Genomic DNA, 22,286 nt, shown 5'->3' on the forward strand with positions numbered 1-22,286 from the left:
CTCAAACCATTCCACAAGGGCTACATCAGTGATCCCAGCCGTGTTTGCCCAGGTCCCCATCTCTTCCCTCCTGCCACCAAATGGCAGCTCAGGTCCCCCAGTGCTCACCGCAGCACCATGCCTTGCAGCCCCTCTCAGCCACAGGCTGGGCAAATACAGCCCTGCACCCATCCTGCTGGGCTGCGGCGTCGCCTGCTGCTGCTGAGCACCGAAATAAACCCAGGACTCAAAATAAACATTCTGCTTTTGCAAGAGGAGCCATAGGTCCTGGGTGACTGAGCTCTTTGCGAGGGAGGGTGATGCCTCACCCAGGAAGGCGACGGTGGCTTCCCATCCTGACAGCAGCAATGTACTGGGTGTGTCTCTGTTTAATGGTCAGGGAGAACCAAAAGGTAGAGAACCGAATTGCTCTGTTACACCTCCCCTCCACCCCCCTAAACCTCCCAGGGGAAGATAAAAAAGGGGAGTAAGGCAGAGAGACTTCAAGGCTGGAAATCAGATCTAGAACAGGCTTAATAGAGCAAGGGAAGGGAAAGTGACAAATAGGAAAGTAATAAAAAATATACAAATATATATGTGTGTATATGTATACAAAACTCAATGGTAGCTGGTAAAAGCCCAGAAGTCCTCTGTGGCAGAGATGACATGGACAAAAGGGCCAGGACTCTTCTCAGCAAAAGATGGAATTGGATTTTACAGAGCATACGGTCATCTGAAGATAACCAGAAGCCTCTTTCCAAGATGTCCACCACAAGAGGGAAACAGATCCATGGCCCCCACTTTCCAAAAAATGGACAAAAATGAAGGTAACACTGAGGTCATCTAACACTTCTCTGTTCTGCCCCATTGGGCCTTCTGTCCATCTTGGCCATCGGAGGACATCACATCAATGCCATAAATTTAGTTTCTGTCTGCTCAAACCACAACAGCGTACAACACAGCTACCACTGTGGCCTGTCCTGCCTCAGACCCAGCCTTCATCAGACCTGGCACTCCCACTTCAGCATCGAAGTGTTACCTTAGCCAACACCAAGGTGTTGTAACACAGGTAAGAAAACATTTGCAGAAGGGTGTAGCCGCTGCTGCCGTAGTTGTTACTGCTAGAGGGTGACTTAAACCCTGAAGCATGGCCTCTAGAAATAAGTTTTGACTTCCGCTGCTGATGCTTCCCAAATCCTGAGCACAACCACACCACCACAATACAAACCCTGCCACAAGCCATGAGCACAAGAACCCCTGACTGTTCCTGCTAGGAAGTCACCAGTCACAGGGCACCTGGAGGCAAAATGAGTGGGTCCCTTGAAAATTACACTATGTAATTCACCTGATAAGCACAACAGTCTAGGTCCAGGCCTAGGTCTTCAGGCTGCCTGCATTTGAGCAATATGTAGAGTTGTGTTTTTTACATTTTTACAGCTCGAGAAAGAACAGTCTTATCAGGTAAAATTCTGGTGTATTTTTAAGGCAAGGGTGAAAAAGCGGGAAGATTCACAAACACAGAGAAGAAAAATTTAGTTTGGTTTCCATGTTAAAGGGAGGCTGAGTTTATACCACTGACTTCTGTTATAAACCAGGCAAGGAAGTCCAGTAACAACACCACAGGTCTCTGTAGAAAATATGCTGCCAAAAATGCTTTTTAGCGAAAAGTTCCTATTGAAAACAGCTTTTTTTTCTTCCCATGACTTAAGGGTCATTCTCATTAAAATGTCTTACCCAAACCTCTGGGATGAAACTCCTGATTACTGAAAATGTTCTGCTCCACAAAATGAGGTATGGTGGTACATCAGAAAACCCACTGCACAAGGTATTTGAGCTACAGCTTTTCCGAGGCTTCACAGCAACACCTCCAAACCCAAAATGTCTTCCCTTTGGTTCTTTGAAACCTGCTCAAACACTTTTAAGTGCCCCACATAAAACACAGCCCTGCTGTCTGTGACAGTCCAGTTAACACACAAAACAAGCTTTTTATGTTTGAAGCAAGGTGAGACTGTACCATTTGACTTTGGAGCCATTCGATCAGAGTCTCTGCTGTAGAGTCTGGGATCTGGCAGCGCAGCCCCTCTCTCTCGTCTGCTTCCATCATCTCCAGCAAGCCCCGCAAGTCCTCCACCAGATGCAGTGCTCGCAGGCTCCCCATGAAGGGGGAGGTGGGAGACTGGCAGTCAAAGATGCCATTGGAATACTCCAGTGCCTTTGAACCTGGAGGGAGCAAAATCACATGGGGTCAAGCACAAGGTAAGCAGGTCAGACACAAGGCAAGGTTGAGAAATGCCAGGCTGTGCTGGCTCCCAGAGGGCATTTATCTAAACCAAACTGGTGCTGGATTATGCCTGTGCCATGAAGCAATTTCATTGAGTCATGGAATCATCTTGGTTGGAAAATAACTTAAAGAACATAAAGTCCAACTGTTAACCCAGCACTGCCAAGTCCACCACTAGACTATGTCCCATCTACATCATCTAAATTCCTCCAGGGATGGTGACTTTACCACACCCCTGGGCAGCCTATTCCTGTGTCTGAAATCCCTTTCAGTGAAGAGTTTTTCCCTAATATCTAATCTAAACTTTCCCTGGCACAACTCAGGGCCATTTCCTCTTGTTCTATCACTTGTTACTTGGAAGAAGAGATAGACCCCCACTTCACTACAACCTCCTTTCAGGTAGTTGTAGAGAGCAATAAGGTCTCCTCTCAGCCTCCTTTTCTCCAGACCAAGCAACTCCCGTTGTCTCAGCTGCTCCTTGTAAGACTTGTGCTCCACACCCTTCACCAGCCTTGTTGTCCTTCTTTGGACAAACTCCAGAACCTCACTGTCTTTCCTGTACTGAGGGGCAATTTGGAGAAGGGCAGACCCTTGTGGGCATGGGACATGGATGGCAGGTCCAGCAGGAAGGGAGTGGGTTGATCTGACAGAGGGCATTGTACACCACAGCTGTGCCCATGGGGTCATGGCATAGACTGGGCTCCTTCCCTGGAGGTGGAAAGTCCTGTGGGGGGAACAGGCTCTGATAACATTTTGAATCACCCTGTAGAGACTGCATGACTCAAGTCAGACACTGATGGTGTTCAGAAGAAACAATGCTTCACATTTTTTTTATGTAGGAATGTGTTATGCTGCTCCAAGGCACTGGAATTTTTAAAAAATAATAAATAAAAATAGGAATATAAAGAAAAAGACCAAATCACTTCTACAGAAGAGTAATTTTTAAACCCAACAGCTTGACACAGTAGCACTGACATTTGCATGTTAATAAAAAGAAAAATACCTTATTTCCATAAACTCGCAGTACGTATATTTGACCTACATAAAAAAGTTGCTATATACTAAGTAAGAAAGGAAACTATTAATTCAGGATTAAGGTTGATTTAAGTCAACCTAGCTAATTCCCACTATGATTTCAGCACACTGATTTGTGACCTTAATACTGTAATGTCTTGGCACAATAAAGATATGTTCATGACAGAGCATCATTTGTACTGTCATCTTATGGAAATTATAGTGATATGCCATATATCTTCCATTCATCTCATCTGGCAAGCCACAAAAATGCAAATATATTTCTAATTCAGTGTGAAAAAAATACAGAGAGCAAAATGCCCACTATTTCATAGGAGTCGATATCCTTTTGTTCTATTATAGGTCTGTTCAGACACGAGTGGATGAGGAGATGGACAAAAGCCAGCAACATGCAGTTGCAGCCCAGAGGGTCGATCACATCCTGGGCTGCATCAAAAGAAGCGTGGCCAGAAGATCAAAAGAGATGACTCTGCCCCTCTACTCTGCTCTCACAGGATCTCACCTGGAGTACTGTGCCCATTTCTGGGGCCCTCAACACAAGACTTGTTGGAATGGGTCCAGAGGAGGGCCACAGAAATGATCACAAGGCACAAGCACCTCTCCTACAAAAGCAGGCTGATAGAGATGGGGTTCTGAGGCCCAGAGAGAAGACGCTGGGTGAGACCTTGTATCAGCCTTCGTGTATCTGAAGGGGGCCCACAGGAAAGCTGGGGAGGGACTGTTTATTAGAGCATGTAGAAATAGGATGAGGGACAATAGTTTTAAATCACAGCAGGGTAGATCTAGATTAGATACTACGAAGAATTTCTTTACTATGTGGATGGTGAAACACTGAAATAGCTTTCCCAGAGAGGTGGTGGTGGCCCCATCCCTGGAGACATTCAAGGTCAGGCCTAACAGGGCTCTAAGCAACCTGAGCTAAAGATGTCCCTGCTCACTGCAAGGGGGTTGGGACCTGATGACCTTTAAAGGTCCCTTCCAACCTAACACATTCTATGATTCTATGGTCTGTAATTTAAATGAAGTCTGTGGTGACTTAAACACCCCAACATATAATTTTATTTTATATTAAACCTCATCCTGCCATAACCAACTTAGGCTCTTGGAAACACAGATACATGAGTAGATCCAAATACCAGTATCTACTTATGGAAATTACTCAAGTCACAGCTTACATATATTTTTAGAGATCATTATGAGCCAACCAAATCCACCTTACATGTGTTCCTGCTATGTATCCTTTATACCTTTAAGAAAACTGCAGAGAAAAGTCATTGGTCAAACAAGTACACACTGTATGATGATTTTTTCCCCCAAGGGAAATTATTTTGACTGGAACTATTAAAGACTTTATAGCTGTGTTGCTATCCTTGCAGGATATTTTTTTTCAGTCTTAGTAGCTGTTTGCATAGCTCTTCTGGAATAGGATTAAACTATTAACTTCTTGCTGCTTTACTGCTCTGTGTCGTGACTTGTACCATTTTCTAGCTTAGTACATGCAAATTAAAAACAGAGGTTGTAGACTTAGTGATGCCTCTCTTCGGTCCACTTAGAATTTACAGGTACTTAGAAAAAACTTAAACGTTCAAGGGAAGTCCAAACCATATGTTTGGATGCAGACCATTTCAATTTCGAAAAAAAAGAAAAATTCAGCTCATGTTTTAACTCCACAGAGCTAAGAGAAGTTCAGAGTACCCAATATTAGGCAAACTTATTCTTCCTGCCTTGCAGCAGCTCTTTAAACACGCTCAGCCTGGTTTGAAATATGCCTTGTCCCTGGCTTTCCTGGTGCTGTGTGCACTATGAACTGCATCACTCAGCCACTTTGAGCAGCATTTTGATGGAGGCTAGGAGAACAACTACAACCCATTCATCCATGCCTGTGTGTGAGAGTCACTCCAATCCCTCCACTCCATTTATTTGTAATTGTTAAGCTATAATGGAAGATATCAAACACCATTGCCAGCACATTCCCTACTAAGCCTGAAACTGCCATCAAGGTATGAGAAAGGAGGACTGAAGCAGCCTAATGAACCAGCTGCCCCAAGTCTTTACCTGCAATAATGCCATCCATCTGCTCCAGAGCTGCAGCAAGCATGTCACTTGCATCACTCATCATCTTCTCTTTTCTCAGGAACAATCCAGCTACACCATAAGGAGCAAGGAAACACCGACAGTGTGGGTTGGATCCAGATTCTCAAGCCTGCAATTCAGCCTGCAAGAGAGAATTTAATTTTACTGCAAGTTCCCTGAATTCAGACACCACTGTCACCAGACCAGCAGGTAGACTGGGGAGGGGCCCTTTGCTGACCACAAGACTTGGAGCTGTTCAACACCAGGCATGAACTGGCATCAAAGAATCAAAGCACCAACTTAATGATCCCGTTCCTATGGTTGGTCAGTCTGTGGCCTGCTTTGCCCACTGATCCATGCCTCCATAGGACATCCCATAGAGCACATCAGAAGTCCCATATGGCACTTCAGGGAAGCTCACATAGGAAACATAGGCCTTCTATTGCTAAAAAGAAGCTACAATTCCGAAATAAAGCATGTGTCTATCCGCTGTATTTTTTCTCCACAAGAATATTCTAGTACAGAAAAAGAGGAGTCTGACCATTTGCCTAAGATTTTTGGATGTCTGACAATCCAGAAGTCTTGGGCTTGCAGTCACTTGCCTATAGGCAGGATATCTCAAATGTCCAGGACTCACTGGGCACAGAATGCATGCACAGACTATTTCTCAAAAAACCCACTGCTCTAAGCTTAGCAGAGATTTACAACGTAACAGTGCAATCTGATCTTACCCTCAAATTCTTGAAAGCCAAAAGTGGTCCCCAGAGGAGTATTTCTAGCAGAGCCTGGAAAGCAAACCTGCTCTGTGTGCTGCCTGGGCAAGTGAACTAGCAGACCCCAAACCCCAGTGGGCTACAAGTTAAACATGCTTAGGTACTTCGGTGAAGTGGAGCTGCACTGGTCAGAGGAGTACCCAGTGCCTCCACCCCAGCACAAGGGACATATAAGCCACTGAAATAGCCCAGATCATTGTGGCTTTAATCTACAACACACAAGACTACTTCTGCTATAAATACAGTTAGGGAACAAAGCTAAAAAAAAAAAACAAAAAACCAAAACAAACATCAGGAAGGAAAGCTTGATTTAACCTTTTGCATACCCTGCCGTTTGTTTTTTGTATTATGCTGCACCGCTGCTGACATTTGCCCCAACATAAGCAATCAATAAAGTAATTCACAGTTTCTCTGGCATAAGTCCTGGGAAAGAGTCTACTAAAAACCCACACCAAAACAAAAGAATAAACTGAGTTTTCCCTCCTACAAGTCACCTTATTGGTTTGACCCAGGTGGGAGGCAGCTCTTCTTAAAGGCTGACAGGTAGCTTTGCTGAAATACTATCCTTAAAACACCAACACATTTCATCTTACACATCAAAACTTTTAGTACTTATAGTAGATCCAGACTCAAAGGTAACTTTTGAAGAATAACGGGAAGACTACTGCACTTTTGGCAAATGCTTTGCTTTAATGCTTAGTTACCAGAACCAGAAAAGCCAAGAGAATTTTAAAAAGTCAAAACACCTGTAAGTTAAGATGTTGCAAATCTTAAAAGAATGCAGTAGCATCATAAATTAAAACTTCAAACCTTCAAGAAGGAATTTAAAGACAATGTAAATAGTAAACTTAAAGCAGGGCATCTTCGCTGTATTTCCCTCTGAAGGCAAAGAGCACAGAGAAGCTCCAGGGCTGCTGCTGCCCTGGGCAAAAACGTGGATTCCTCTCAGCTCTAAGTGGAAAAGGACCAATGGCAAAAAGCACCCACAAACCCAGACAACCAGCTCATGCTGGGGAGTAGGCAGTGCCCACAGTCTTCCCAACATGCATAAACACCTGATGGAGTGAGTAAAGATGGACCCAGACTCTCCTAAGCGGTGCAGATGCAGCGAGCACACATTAAAACAAAGGAAATTCCCGTTAAGCATTTAAAAAGCTGAAGGGGAAAAATGTTTTTACTATGACAGTGGCAAGAACTGTAAAGAGTTGCACTTTTGTGGTCTCCATTCTTAAATGCATTGAGTGCTCAATGCAGCCTGCCCTGGGCAACCTTGCTTTGGACAGGAAGTGGGCTGGAGACCTTCCAGAGGTGCCTTCCCACCTCAGCCATCATCAAGCTCAGCACAGCTCACAGTCAGGCATTAAACATTAAATACAGGCCACCTAGGCAAAGCCAAGGTGCAGGCTAAAAATGTACTAAGGAACAAAGTGCTCCCTAATTACATTTGTTCACAGTGCATCCCTTGTTCCTCACCTTCTGTCTATGAGAGACATTAATGGGGGACAAGGAACTGCTAATTTATATTTGCATAATAAAGCCATGGTTTTAATAATAATTTTTAAAAATCACTATCCATGCATCTCATCTGTGTGCTGTTTTTCCTGACATTTCCAAAAAAAGCATCCCTTGCTTTTCCTAAACAAGGAGTTTGTTTATGGTTATCAAAAATCTGAAGGACAGCTTTACTGAAGGGAGCAGCAGCAAATGGAGGTATCAACAGCATCCATCAGCATTTATCCCACTGTTATCAGGCCCTACCTCCAAGGAAGGAGAGACCTCAGCCTGCCCTGTGTTTCCTCCACTGGTACTGTAAAAGCAGATGTACTGCTGAGAGCAGCAGTGAGAAATTTTAAGATAAAATTTAGTGAAGCAAGATCATGTAAATACACTGATCTCCAAAACCCCTTTCACCATGGAGCATCTGTTAGCAGCCTGACCAAGCCTACAGCTGAGAGACTAGGAGAGGTGAAATAAAAATAACAAAAAGCCCCCAAGCTGAACAGCTGGAGATGATGCAAGGAAGTCCCATTTCCCCAGTTATTTAGTCCTAGAAGTGGTCAATGAAAATTAGCCTGCAACAGCACTTCCTGCTGTAGCCTCCTTCCCAGGACAGTGCATCACATCCAGTAATCAGGAAGTAAAACTGCTGTGATAGAGAAATACTATTGCAGGCATCCTTCCCTAGTAAGGGCAGAGAATCACTTTTATTCTTTGCACATCATCACTGGCACATGGGGAACAGATGGGCAGAGAGGAAATCAAAGACCTCATAGAAGAACAGACCACAGAACCAAACTGCACAACACAAAAAAAAGACAAGAAACTGAAGGAGGAAGGGGATGGAAGGGACTGCTGCAGAGGGAGTCAGAGAAGCACAAATTATTAGAAGTCATAAATATGCAGCCTTTGTGGACCAGAGGAAAGAGGCAATACTGAAAAACCATTGTATTAATTCCTTTGCCTGCTGAAGGGCACTGAGGCTGCCTCCGGCTTCCCAAACTTTGAGAGGAGCCTGGGCTGACCACTAACATAGCAGACTTTTCCCAATAAATATGTTACTTCCTTCATTTTTCTTTTTATGGCTTTGGTATAATAGAAAAAAAATGTAAGAGAAAACTCAAGGCTTTAGGTTGGGTTTTTTTGTTGTTGTTGTTGTCAGTGACTAAGGAAAACCACACAGTCAAGTAACACCCATAAAAATAAAACCTGAAGAAGTGCAGTGAGCTCTTTAGGAAAATAAGGAACAGCTAACATTTCAGATAGTGTCAAGCAGTTTAAATTCCTTTCATTCACAAAAGAAAAAAGAAAATCAGCATTTTAACAGAGATGGATCTATGACACAACAGATGAATGAGAAACCAAGGTGCACACAAGACATGGGGAGGCAGTCTCATGAAAACCACCCTGGGCATAATGCCACTGAGAACACACTTGGGAAGAACATACTGACATTACCCTGTCTGAGAGACCATTTAACATAAGTTTTCCCTTACTTTCCAAGAAAATGATGACTTACCTTTCTCATTCCTTCCATACATACACCATCAGTGCAAAATGGGGTGGGGTCAGTGTTTTTACAGAAGCAGATCCCCCTTCAAGAGCTCCCAGCTGAATACCTTGCTCATGCTGGCAAGAACAAGCACTGCATCATCAAGGCTGTATTTACCATCCACCAATTAAAAAAAAAAATAAAAAATATACAAGCGTAGCCTACCTTCACTATCAGTTATGATTAATCTGGCATTTCTACCACATCCCTGGCTGTTACAGAGATGATGATATTAAGTCTTACTTGTTTTAATGTCCTCTTCTCTGGTTCGAGCACACCAGCCGGTTGCTAGGGCTATGCTGTTCACTTTTCAGTAGGTGGAGATTTTTTATTTTTATTTTTGAATGACATACAAACCCTCTGGCTACAGTGCTAGTGAAGACGTATTCCAAACAGCTTACAGAGAAAACAAAACACTGCCCTGTAAATAAATCCACGCAAAGCTAGAAAAAAAGCAAAAAAGCTTTGTGAATGGGAACTGCAGTCTGCTGGATGCAATCAGGAAAGCTGCCTGAATATGGATTTCATCTGATATTTAATTACAATGGCAGACTTCTTTTTTAAGTGCTTGAATATCTTACATATGTAGGAAATCACAGATTTCCCCACCCAGAGGCTCTCTCTTTCCTAGGTCAAACAACACACAGACAGGCATCTAGGGGGAACATTGTCAAGCCTTTTTTTTTTTTTTTGTAATTATTTTGAGGTGTTCTCATTCTGGACATCCACCTGCAAAACACACCATGCATTAAAAACTAGAGGAGAATAATCTGTCTGCTAGCAGGTCTGAAGGCCAAAAGGACACAGAGTGCCCTATGTGCAACCTCTCTAGGGAAGGACAGGGTCTGGCCATTTGTCCCACTCACCTTACTCTTTGTGCACATGCTCTGCAAATGCTCAGTGTTTGGAAAGAAAACATCAGCTATGGATTATTTTTATGATATGATGCAATAAGATGGACGACTTGAGTTTCCCAGCTCTCCCATTCCTACATAACACTCCTTAAATCAGGAAATTCTGATACACAGGCATGAAAAACCTCAATTAGGGCTTATTTCTGAGAGCTGTAGAGAGCAAAAAAAAAGGACCCCCAAGAGCATGCTGTCACCCCATTTTGTTACCACAAAAATACAATGAAAAAGCCAACAAACTGCAGTAATTTCTTACAAGGAAGTGGGAGGGAGAGATCTTATTCCACAGCAGAAAACCTTAAATTTGCTGTTAAAATTTAAGGTCTGCACTCTTGGTGAGAGGTCTGAAGAACCTTCTGGATTTGTCTCTTGCTTCACATCACTGAAGCACTCTTGCTTCACATCCTTAGCAATTAATTTTAAAAGACAAACCTCTGTTTCATGAAGATAAATGTAATTTCAGGCACATTATCACATCTATTTGTGCTTTTTCTGGCTGGCCAGAAGAGAAACACAAGCACAGAGAGTTACTTGCAAAATACATTTAGATCACAAATAAAATGGTCTTCAAATGAGTTCAGTCTAGATCTCTGGCACAGTTTCTCACAGGATGTTATCAAGATCACTCAACTAAGTGCCTCCAGTCAGTAGCATTTTAACACTTTATAAATTCAGGTAATTTACACTAGGAGTCATTAAACATGTCATTTAATACTCAGAAGACACCATTCCATAACTTCTAGGCCTGAAAGAAGAAACTAAAAAAGAAAATGGATTCTTGTTTAATAACTTGCTCTGGTGTTTTGCGGGAGAAGAACAAACGAAATTCAAGCAGTTGAACTAGGAAATGATGAAAATATCTCAATGGGAGTAACAGAGAAATAGCATGAGGCAAGGACAGGAAACTTGTTGGGTCCCAAACACACTGTGAGCTGCCCAGTTCTGATGTTGCCCCTTGAGGAGAGGCCATGGCCACCATGTGGGGACAGATGCCTCTGCTGGTGTCCCTCCCAGGCATGGGGATGCCTCCTTGGAAGCTCCTCCTCTCTTCCAGCCTTTACATCCAGGCCAAAGCACAGAGGACCAACCGGTGGGACCAGGCATGTCCTCTGGCTGCTCCATCCATGTGCAAGTCATCCACTCTGGGAGGACAGCTATGAGGAGCTCTGTGTCTCTGTGGGGACAGGCTCAAGAGCTCAGCACTCAACCATGTAAAGAGGATAAACAGCATTATGAATTGAAAAAAAAAAACACCCACAAATGCTGGCAAGGGCTTACTTATACTGATAATGTCTATTTATTTTTATGTATATAAATAAATATCTTATTGAATTTGCTGAACTCCAGTCAGCAACATCAAAGCAATGCTGGTCTCATTTTATGCAGGACTACAAAAAAGCAACAAATGTCCCTTTGTTCCCTAACTCTAGATCTTTTCTTTGTTTCCCTAATTTCATTATTTCTTTATTCTACAAGAAGCATTATTTATTTCCTTTAACTGATAAAGATGAATGGAAGCACACTGAGGCTGGAAGCCTATCCCACAGTATGTAAGAAATGTCTTGAGATAAAAAGTATCAAGCCATACAAAAGACTTGGAAGTATTTTAAGAGTATAAAGTACACAAGTCTCTCCAAGATACAACTGTTTATACCTGGGGAAAACTTACCTCAAATTACAAAGCAACTCCTGTTACCAAGCAGCTAAGCCCTGTTGTGGGAGTTGTCTTAAAAATTGTTAAGCATGTAAGCTGTGATGCAAAAACTAAGCTTTGGCAGGATAAGCATCCTTCAGTGCTTTGACAGAGAGGTATACACAGCAAACTGCTTATATAAACACCCAAAGTCTCTGAGTCAAGGTTTATGGCTCAGATTCATATCCAATTACAAAACAAACCATTTTCTTTGGCCTGCAGTACTGAAATAATTCTGGTTGTTTATCTCTGCTACTCTGTTCTTCAACTGTTCTCTTTTTTTTTTCTTTTTTTTTTTTCTTTTCCTTCTCTCTCTCTTTTTTTCTTTTTCTTTTTTTCTTTTCTTTTCCTTCTCTTTTTTTTTTTTTTCTTTTTTTCTGAAAGGATTCTAAAAAAACAGAGCAGGTGACAGGCTATATTGTTTTGTTTTGCACATGCAAGCTCCATGACCACTGGATGACACAGGGGCAGCCAGAGCAACAGCACCTTACCTGCAAAGCAGCTGTGTAATGCAAATCCCTGCCTGCAAACACTCCCCAGACTCACTTTCACCCTTAAAGCACAAGCAATCCAAGGCCAAATGGCAGCTTGCAAAAACCACCCAACACATAAACTTCACTTCAGACCATTCATGGTTTACTGGTTGCCTATTTAGTAAATGCTTTCAACTACTCACCTTAGAGAGTCTGAGAAATCAATTTGTCATTTTATCACATTTTGCTTGTGCCCACTGATTAGAAAAACAACTGAGATATTAATTCCTCACTCCCAGACTGCTAATGCAAGCAGGGAAATGCCTCACATTCCCCATCAACATGTTACTGACATAATGTGGTCACACAGGCTATGAAACAAAAGGGGCACTGTTGGGTAAGAATCCAAAAGGTAGCTCTTCAAAATGTCTTAAGAACCATCAAATCCTGAGCACAGGTCCATGTTTAGGTTGAGATTTCATAGCTCATGCTGCTTTCTTGTAATAGGCTGTATCTAAAGAACAATTTCACAGAATTTCAAATTTTAAAGAATTCAGCTTTGGACTTTGGACCTTTACTTCTAAGAGTTTCTAGATCTAGAAACCACACAAAGCAAAAGTTGAGGGTGCTTACCACCAAAAACCCAAAATATAAATAAAATACATCTGCCTTGAACAGTATTTTCATACACCTAACTCCTTCCTGCAAAGAACAATGGAAAACAATACTTTGTAAAACAACAGCATCAATTGTTATATGGGGAAAACTTTCATCTGAACTCCTAGCATTAGATCCTTACCTTCTGTCTGCCTCCAATTTTGTTGTTTAAAGATTTATTTTCCAGAGGGAATATGTAAAAAATGAGTGTGATATCTTAAGTATATGACGTGTGTGTGAGGATACTTCATTTTTTTAAAGACTCACAATATCTGAGAACTTGAGGTTGGCAGCATAACCCTTGCACCACTGATATAACAACAACCCTCATCAGAGGGCATGGTACAGCATGACTTGCCTTTTCTTCTTGGCAATTTAAAAATTAGGGCAAAATTCAACATGGTTGAGGTCTTTCTTGTTTTTCTCATTTAATAGGAAAGGATTGAATTTTAAAGAGAAAAATATAGGGGGGCTTGTCTTGATCACCTCAAAAACATTCAGATCTTTGCATTTTCTTTCCTCCTAAACTAAAGCTCTTTGCCAACAGGTTGTGCTGGGGCTTTGCCAACAGCTTTTGTTTAGACAGGACACCCACGAATCTGAGAGAGTCTACACCAGGAAAACCTGCTTTAGGCAGCATGTGACTTTCATCACTATTAAAAACAGACCTTCTACCTTTGATATTCTTGGAATACCAGATGTAGGTTCTGTGTCTTTCAAAACTCAGACTTGAAATTTTTAATTAAGTTCTCAGCTTTGAAGAAGCTCAAGTAGTTCATGTACAAAACACATCCTGAAGCTTGCATGTTTGTTAACATCAGCGAGAAAGTAAAGGTGAACACACTCACCCCTGTGTTTTGACAGCTGCCACACACTCAGCCCCAGTGCCCTACCCAGATGCAGAACAAGGAGATGCCTCTTGCCCAGGAAGTGCGGTGCCACCAGGATGCTCCTCCCACTTCCCATGGGGCCATCCCTGCCTTCCTCCAGGACACAGCCTGCATTCACTGCCCCGGCTCCAATGCCACTCAATTCCAACCCAGGCTGCAGAAGAGGCACTCACAGCTGTAGCTTTTGCCCAACACTGCCTGTCCCAAACTTTCTCTGGACAGGCTTCAGTCCAACACATCCCTTCCCAGAATACAGCCTCTAGGACAACATATCCCCAAGTCTGATAACTGGGCATTTCAGTAACGCTGAAGTAAGCAAAGCTTTTTTTATTCTTTTTTTTCCAGCCGAGGTGCAGAGCGCTGTTGATTTTTGTCTTGCTTTTTCAGCACCAAAGTTTCAGTGCCAAGAAATGAAGGACAGAAGCCACACGGTTTCAGCTCACGGGTAGAGTCCCTCTCTTCTCAATGCTGCACTGGTGAGTAGCAAGCCAACGAAACCCCTCAAAAAACTCTATTACAAAACTCCGATTTAAGGACCCATACGCTGTTTGTGCCACTGCCTAACACCCAGTGTTGCTCAGCTGGGGAGCTCTGTGTCCTGCCTACCCTTGGGCCATCCCCTCATCTCAGCACAAAGGGAACTTTGCAGCTAGGACACAGAAACCGGTTCTCTTGCTGCCCACTACTACTGCTGGTTCCTTCAGGGAAGAGGTGTTATCTCTGACCCACTGCAACCTCTTCTCCTGCTGTTAGAGTGACCTCCACACCATCCCCTGCAGGAAGATGTTTTCATGCTCAGGTTCCCCTTGCCCTCTAGTATCACCCAAGGCTAAAATCCTCAGTGGAGCAGGAGCTGAGCTGTGCCTGAGGCTTAGTGGAGCTCACAAGAGAAATATGTCAGTGCTAAGGGAACGGGAAGCATCCTGGGGCAGGCAGGAGGGCTACACGGGTATGGCTGATACTAAAGGATGGGAGGGTTTTCAGCAGCAAGAGGGAGGGAGGCAGAAGGTAACCATCAAACCAGAGCTGGGCTCTCTACAGAAACAAAGCACGAAGCAAACCTGGTTCTGACCTTACTGTCTTCCCTTTGTTCTGTAGCATGGAGAGGAGACAACTGGAATGAAAGGAGGTGGCAGAGAAAAAAAATTACTCCTTTCTGCTTTTTCTCAAGAAAAAAAGACCTAGGGATGGAATGGAGCATCCACTCTCCATCCTGTGGCTAAGTCCCTGTGCACATGCAGGAGGGGGAAATAGCCCACCCATCAACAAGATGAGTTTAATCATGCAACAATTACAATAGCATATTTTTATATCATAGTATATTTTACAAATACTGTCCTGTGCATGAGCTGAACTGCCCCTCTCATTAGCAAGTATCTGCAACATGTTTATGCCAGTCTATAATTCTGATATGCCAGTCAGGTTTGTAGACTGCTGGAAAGCCAGTTTTACACCATAAACCTTGCAATATCTTGTTTCTCCCAAAGCTCAAGATCTTAGAGATGTAATTCCACTCGGATCTTAGTTAGAAAGAAAAAAAATACTCTTGAACCACAAGATTGTTGAAGGAAGTTTGGTGTGATCTGAGAATATCCTGAAAGTCTGAACACAGGAAGCCCCTTATTTGACATGTAATATAGTAAGACATAGAAGGGATATGAATGGGGAAACAGGATCACTTGACTTTTTTAGGTTTTTTAAGTCTGCAATAAAGAAAAAAAACAGCTTAGGCTTATTAACTGTTTCCCTTCCCTCAACCTACAGATGTAATTAAAGCTTCAAAATCAGTACAAGTATTTTAATACTATTTTAATTAAAAGTTGTTTTTATAGCATAAAAAGGCCATAAGTAACCCCAGTGCTGTGACGTTTCACAGATGCATGAGGAAAAGTTTGTTTCCTGTGTAACTTCATAGTTTTCTAACTTTCTGAAGCCACGGTGTAACAGAAGATAGCAAGGATGGAACAATACATCCAGGATTTGAAGTTTTGCCTAGGCCATGATTTATACACATCTAATTAGCTCCTTCTGCACACCTACCCAGCCACACTTGAGCTCTGGGAACTGCTAGTATAATTCCTGCAATTAAAAACGTTGATGCCAGAATCCTTGTTTGCCAAAAGGAAACACAACAGCACCCCTCTGCCAGCACAGTTGGACATGTTTTTACAGGAGTGGGTGCCCAACCCTAAGAGGCTCAGATCCAACACCTGAACTCTTCCAAGGTTCAAGGTATTTATTAGAAATGTGTAATTCACCACCCTGTTGCCTCCCAGGGACCTCCAGAGCTCTTCTCCAGCAATGTCCAATGTAAATCAGAAGTTTTGGGAGCTTAACACACTGTGATTTTATTTGGCTGTACCCAAGAATCTCTCCTGGGTATGAGGTAATAGTCCTGACCAAGTCTCATGCTATAGCAGCATCACACTCTGGTTTCTCTCTGTCAGAGATGATGTTAACTTCTTACTGTGTCATGGATATGGGCAACATAGGCAGATGAGTGAAAGATCACTGCCACAACATGAAACCAAAACTGGTATAGAATAGTTCATTGCATGCTGACTGGCAACACTCATAATGTTTTGGATGAATTAATGACCCTCCTCTAAATATATAATCCCAAGATAAAACTTCAAAACCCTTGGAGGGATCAGATATATTTTCAGTGTTGCATTGCTTTGAAGTATTTTCTCTTTGTATTTCCACAACACTTCAAAGTTTTCTTACTTACATACAAATCAAATCGGACATCTGATGCTAAAACAAGCAGACATAAAAAGTGCTTCACACTTTTCCAGTTTTTGGGTGAGAGATAAAACTCAGTCTAGCAGAGAAGTATAATTGTGTGTAGATTTTCGCTACACTAGATGATCAAGAAAGTGTTCAGATATCAAAGGTTAAATAGAAACGTGGTACAGAACCAGTCCCACCCGGAGCTGAAGATCCTGGTCTGGATGAACAGCACAGGTTTAACTTGTAGGATGCAAACAGTCTTGCTGTCATCAAGGTAGATCAGTGGAAGTGCCCAGTCCATCGAAGTCATGGGAACAGAGAGGCTGCTCATGGGAGAAACCAGGCCCACTGGACTGTCAAAGTGAGCTGATAATCTTCAAATGTTTTCTTTGGAGACAAGGGAGGGAACTCAAACTGACTCCCAAAATACTGCCAATGCTACCAGTGAAAGGGGAGGGGGATAGCTGGCAAAACGTACTGAAACATGACCAGGTTTTTGTGCCTTGACCAAGAACTTCACTGGCCCAGCTAAGAAAAGAAGGTCCCAGAAGTCATCCTCACTGTCTATTACCTTGCAAGAAAACTATCAGCTGAACCATAAGTAAAGAAATAACAACATTTTCTCATTATTACCATGAACAAGTAGCTTTCTCAGCAACCATGTGAACATCTGGGGCCAAATCTCTCATGGTATACATAGAGGTCCATGAGTTACCTGGATAGAAGTCTCTCTTGTTCTCAAGCACCAAAGAAGTTTAAAAAGGCTGGTTCTTGCTTCGTATGTAATAGATCTGTAGAAATAATTCTTTTTAAATTATTGTCCCTGTATTTCCCTTTGTTGAGGCTATTTTTCACGTACTGAGCCATCCACTGGAGGGAGTGTTTCTGGGGGATATATTTAGCTCTGAAGCACTGCAGATTTTGTTTCCTTGGCTAAAGTTAGGATGGTAGCCTCCCCTAGAGAAGGATCTTACTTTTTTGAACAGAAAGAAAGCACTGAGACAGCCAAGTCTGGGATTGCAGATGACACTGATGATGCCAAGACCCCAACTGTGATGATCCTGCTGCATGAAAAGGGAAAAGTAAACCCAAAACTGGCAAGAATGTTTACTTCACATATACAATAGACCTACAACTTCAGCCCTGTTCAGGAAAAGAAACATTGCTTAGTCAGGATGTAAATCATCATACATCTTCATGCAGGACTCCTGTCGTAGTACAGCTCCTCTTTCAAGGATAGCTTATTTATTTATTGCTGTACAGTACCAGCCTTCATCAGAGGCATTTAAGCAGCTATGCCAGGTGGGCTCTTCAGTCAGCAGTAACAGGGGCACCTCCAGCTCACAAGTGCACTGATCTGCTCACGGAAAGGTCCATCCACTGCTGCACCCACCCCCTCCAGCAGCACTACAAATCCCCCATGGTAGGTACCCTCCTTACAGCACAAAACTCTGCCACTGATGTAGGTGGATTCATACTTCAGGGTTTTGCTGGCAAGATACAGTTACCATGGCATTTTACTTTGTAAAGGTTCAGGTCTTGTTGATACTTTGCAGATGAATTACTATGCATCAACCAACAGCAGTGTGCTCACTGGGGGCTTATCACACTTCTGCAAGTACTGAAATACTGTGACTGAAATAACACTGTTACTAGCGGGTTTCTGGCCAATTCTGAAAAACAAGGCTACAAGAAAGCTCTGGCTGCTTTGATGTTACAACACAAGAACTTCTCCAGGATAAACTTTCAAGAGCAGCCACTGCAACAGACCCTATGAGGAGAGGCTGAGAGAGCTGGGGCTGTTCAGCCTGAAGAAGAGGTGGCTCAGAGGAGTCCTCATCACTCTCTACAACTCCCTGAAAGGAGGGTGTAGCCAGGGTGTGGGGGGGTTGATCTCTTTTCCCAGATTCTCAATTTGTGCCAGGGGAGGTTTAGGTTGGACATTAGAAAGAATTTCTTTACCGAGAGGGTGATCAGGCATTGGAATGGGCTGCCCAGGGAAGTAGTGGATTCTCCGTCCCTGGAGATATTTAAAAAGAGACTGGATGTGGCACTCAGTGCCATGGTCTGGTAACTGCAGCAGTAGTGGATCAAGGGTTGGACTTGATGATCTCTGAGGTCCCTTCCAACCCAGCCAATTCTATGATTAATTTTCTATGATTAACTGTGTGCTCAGGTCTGCATAAGCTGAGTATCCCTGTAATCACTGCAGACTTCAGCTGCTTTATCCAGGAAAGCAGCCTTAGCTGATGGCTGAAGATAAATACTGTGTGCAAATAAGCTACAAGTCCAACAGGAAGCCCTGCTGGAGCTTGTGGTAGTCCACAGAAGCACAAGGAGCACTTGCATAGAACTAAATGAAAGATTACAGTTGTTAAAGTCTTACAAGATACATTGCCATTATATTGTATTTCATTAACTAGAATTTCCCCTGACTGGAAAATGCCTCACCTTATGAAGTGACTGAAGGTAAGAAACTTAAAAGAAGGGTTTCCTTCTCATTCTGAGTGTCTGATTTACTCCAATACTATCTGAGTGAAAAAAACTCACAAATATCTAATATTAAACTTGTTCCCTTAAATATAAGTTTATTAGAAGTGCCAAAGTAGTGCTTCCCAAAATAGAACAATAATATACTCTACACAACTACTCCTGCTATTACAGATCTTACCCAGCAGATTATCTTTTAAACTGTTGTAACTTCATTTTTCAAGATAGAGTAGAAAATCTTTGACAAAAGGCCAACTCCTTGATGCGAGGTGAGAGTAGAGCAAAACACTCAGGGTAACTCAATTGTATGAAAAAACATAGCAGAGCCTTAAGAAAGCCATCAGCTGCTAATTTTCCATGAATTCTTGACAAGCTTTTTGGAAGAAAGCAATCTGCCCATACATTTTAAAACACAAGAACAATCATCACTCCAGCTTATCTAAATTCTCATTCAACATGCAAAACTACAAGATTTCACAAGTACATCCAGGAACAGGTATCTCTGTGAGGTAATAACCACACCTCTGGCAGTGGATGTCTCCAAGACATGCCCTTAACCTTTGGGATTTGTTTTTTGCCCTTTGTTAAAATTTTCATATAGCAAGCTCTTGTTTCCTGCAAATGTCTCGTGGATCATAAATGCATTCAGGCTTCTCCTAGTATTTAATGAAATATCAGTTCCTGCTCATCTACTTGAGTTCCAGGCAAAATCTGCCATTTTAAGGAGATAATCTAAAGCAGCTTTCTTAAAAATGTCAAGAATACTAAATTGCCATTTGTATGCTCTGGTTTTCTTTTTTCCCCTCCCCTAGCACTTTATTTAAATTGTCTTCAAAGCAAAAGTGGAGCGATATCCAAGATTAAGTAGTATGAAGCAATGTGCTGTATTTTACAGGCTGCAAGACCTTAATCAGTACTGTCAGCTAATTAAAAATCTTCAAAAAAAGTAGGGGTCCTTGTGTCTAAAAAAAGACTTAGAAAAACAACATTAATAAGACAACTGTTAAGTGGCATCCCATTTTTCTAAACCAATCATTGAAACAAATCGTGATACTCAGCCACACTTCTGAGATGTCTGTGCCTGTTTTGAAGATTCTGCAAACCTATTTTAATGCTACTCGGGCAAAAGCTTCTTATGATTTATGGAAATGGCTTTGTTTAAGGAGAAGAAACCTTAACATACTGTTGCAACACTGCAACATGAACTCTGTTCTCAGAGCTGGAGAGCATTCCTGGTTCTGGTCACCACAGTCAAGGATAGGGAGGATGGTTTCCAGAACAAATCCAGTGTCCTGTGCTGATGCTGCAGGAGATTCTCACTGCAGCAGTTATCTCACTGGGAATCAGTGCTGGGGGGAGGGGGGGGTGTCTCTTTGCAAAGACTTTGTTTGTGGCCTCTTACAGCTTCTAATTGGGAAAGGCTAGCCAGCTGAGGCTGCCTACCCTACCTATATACCAAACCAGGAGGAAAAAGAGCCAGAGGCTGTCCAGGTATTTGAAATACAGAACCCAGCAGTGGCTAGAAGGCCAGAAGGGCAAGGTCAGCATCAAAGATGTGACCCTTCATGGAGGGAAGTGATTTAGCATATGAGTGCCTACTTGGCAGGGGATAGGTCTGAGTAAGGTGCCTAGGACACCCCAGCAGCACATACCCCAAGGGCAGAGGGTGAAGTACAAAGGTAAGGAAGCCAATCTGAACTGAATGTGTGCCCGCGGGCCTCAAGAGGACACATTTAGCATTAACCCTAAAGTGAGTGACCACCAAGTAAGTGAACCTGAGTCCATAGGGAACTATTCCATCAGTCAGGGCTGCCCTGGGAGCTTGCATAGGGAAAGAGGGAATGAACAGAGGACATCTTCCAGCCTGAAACCAATACTGAGAAGCCATGGCCAGACAGCTATGATATTCCTTCCAGCTAGAGAAAAGATTTTCACAAGGTTGTGTGTGAGTTCCCATACCACAGGTGGAACCTCCTCAGGCTATACTTAGCAGAGCTCCTGGTTGCTGGGTCCACTCTGTACTCACAGAAGAACTCATGCTTTAGCAGCCTGGCCCCAGGCTCTCCCAGTACTACAGCAGTGTGGTCCAAGGCAGGAAAATTCAAACTTAGTTGGAGACAATTTTGAACATCCACACAGCAGTCTGCCAGCACAAAGGATAGACTAGGAAAAAGACATTCTTTTCCTAATTCTGACTGCCAAACTCATAATTGCTAACCTGACTGGAAATAGGCATAAAGATGAAGTAAATTGGGTGTTAAATCAAAAGAAACAGCTTAGCTAAACCAGTCGCCCTGAAGGGCTTAGGTTAAAAGTTGCTCAGCTGAGTTGGGACTCCTGTTACTCTGGTCTTCATGGCTACTGTAACAGGTTAGCCTACCTAGGAAGGGCACGTGTTCATTTACCTGTACAAACCTCTCATTCACAGGAACCTCTCACCAGCAGGGAAAAAGCCAATGCTCCACAAGGAAATAACATCCAGCAATCTCGAGTGCAGCTCCACACTGCTATTGAGGCCATCCTCAGTGTGGATGGACACACAGCCTGTGACTGAGCAATCACTGCTGTACCTGTCAGCAGAGCTCAAAAAATTCCTCTTCAAATCATTTAGAAATATCTACAGCATGGGGGAGAATCAAATGTTATTTCCCACTAACACTGGAAAACAATAGTGTGCTTCTCAAGTAAGAAAATATGGGTTACAATGAGAAAAAGAGAAACACACCCTGTATGTGTGCATGCCAAAACATGCCTGGCACTACAAGGATGTCCCCAGTATCTCTGCAACAGCTGCCTGTTCCTTGGAGGCTTCTTGTCCAAGAATTGTGACCCAGCCTGGCTGCTTGCAAGATCTGACAAGATCCCAAGAAGCTGGTGTGGCTTGAGGCCAGCAACCTTGTGCTGTGCTGTGCTCCAAAGAGCCACATGCAAATGCCTGCACTAAGTAACATGACTACACATGTTTCCTCTCCTGTTGTAACACCAGCAAGGCTCCAGACTTGTTCCAGATAATACAGGAGATAGCATCTCGGCCATATCTCAATGCTTCATGCTGTGGATCACAACATTCACTACAGCTGTCAAAATACACTAAATTATACACAACACACCTCATAATGTAAACCTCAGAACTGTCTTCATGTTTTTCAGCAGCAGAAATTAACAGAGCTTGACAACTAATCAGATAGCAGAAGCACTTAAAGAGACAGACATAGCCATTACTACTCTTTGTGGTGTACACACACAGTT

General features: G+C 42.8%; 1 protein-coding gene across 8 annotated transcripts in view; it reads right to left on the reverse strand.

Annotated features, from left to right (window-relative positions):
* Positions 1–22,286, reverse strand: part of PPFIBP1 (PPFIA binding protein 1) — a 113,678-nt gene that overhangs the window by 46,715 nt on the left and 44,677 nt on the right. For all 8 annotated transcript variants that reach the window (XM_030469417.1, XM_030469438.1, XM_030469478.1 and 5 more), the window contains 2 exons: positions 5,351–5,510; positions 1,994–2,199 (listed from right to left, as the gene is read on the reverse strand). In XM_030469417.1, coding sequence (XP_030325277.1) covers positions 1,994–2,199; positions 5,351–5,414 — 270 coding nt within the window. In that variant the 5' untranslated portion in view covers positions 5,415–5,510. The remainder of the gene's footprint in view (positions 1–1,993; positions 2,200–5,350; positions 5,511–22,286) is intronic.

The sequence above is a fragment of the Calypte anna genome, chromosome 1 (assembly GCF_003957555.1).
Source record: "Calypte anna isolate BGI_N300 chromosome 1, bCalAnn1_v1.p, whole genome shotgun sequence".
Taxonomy (NCBI): domain Eukaryota; kingdom Metazoa; phylum Chordata; class Aves; order Apodiformes; family Trochilidae; genus Calypte; species Calypte anna.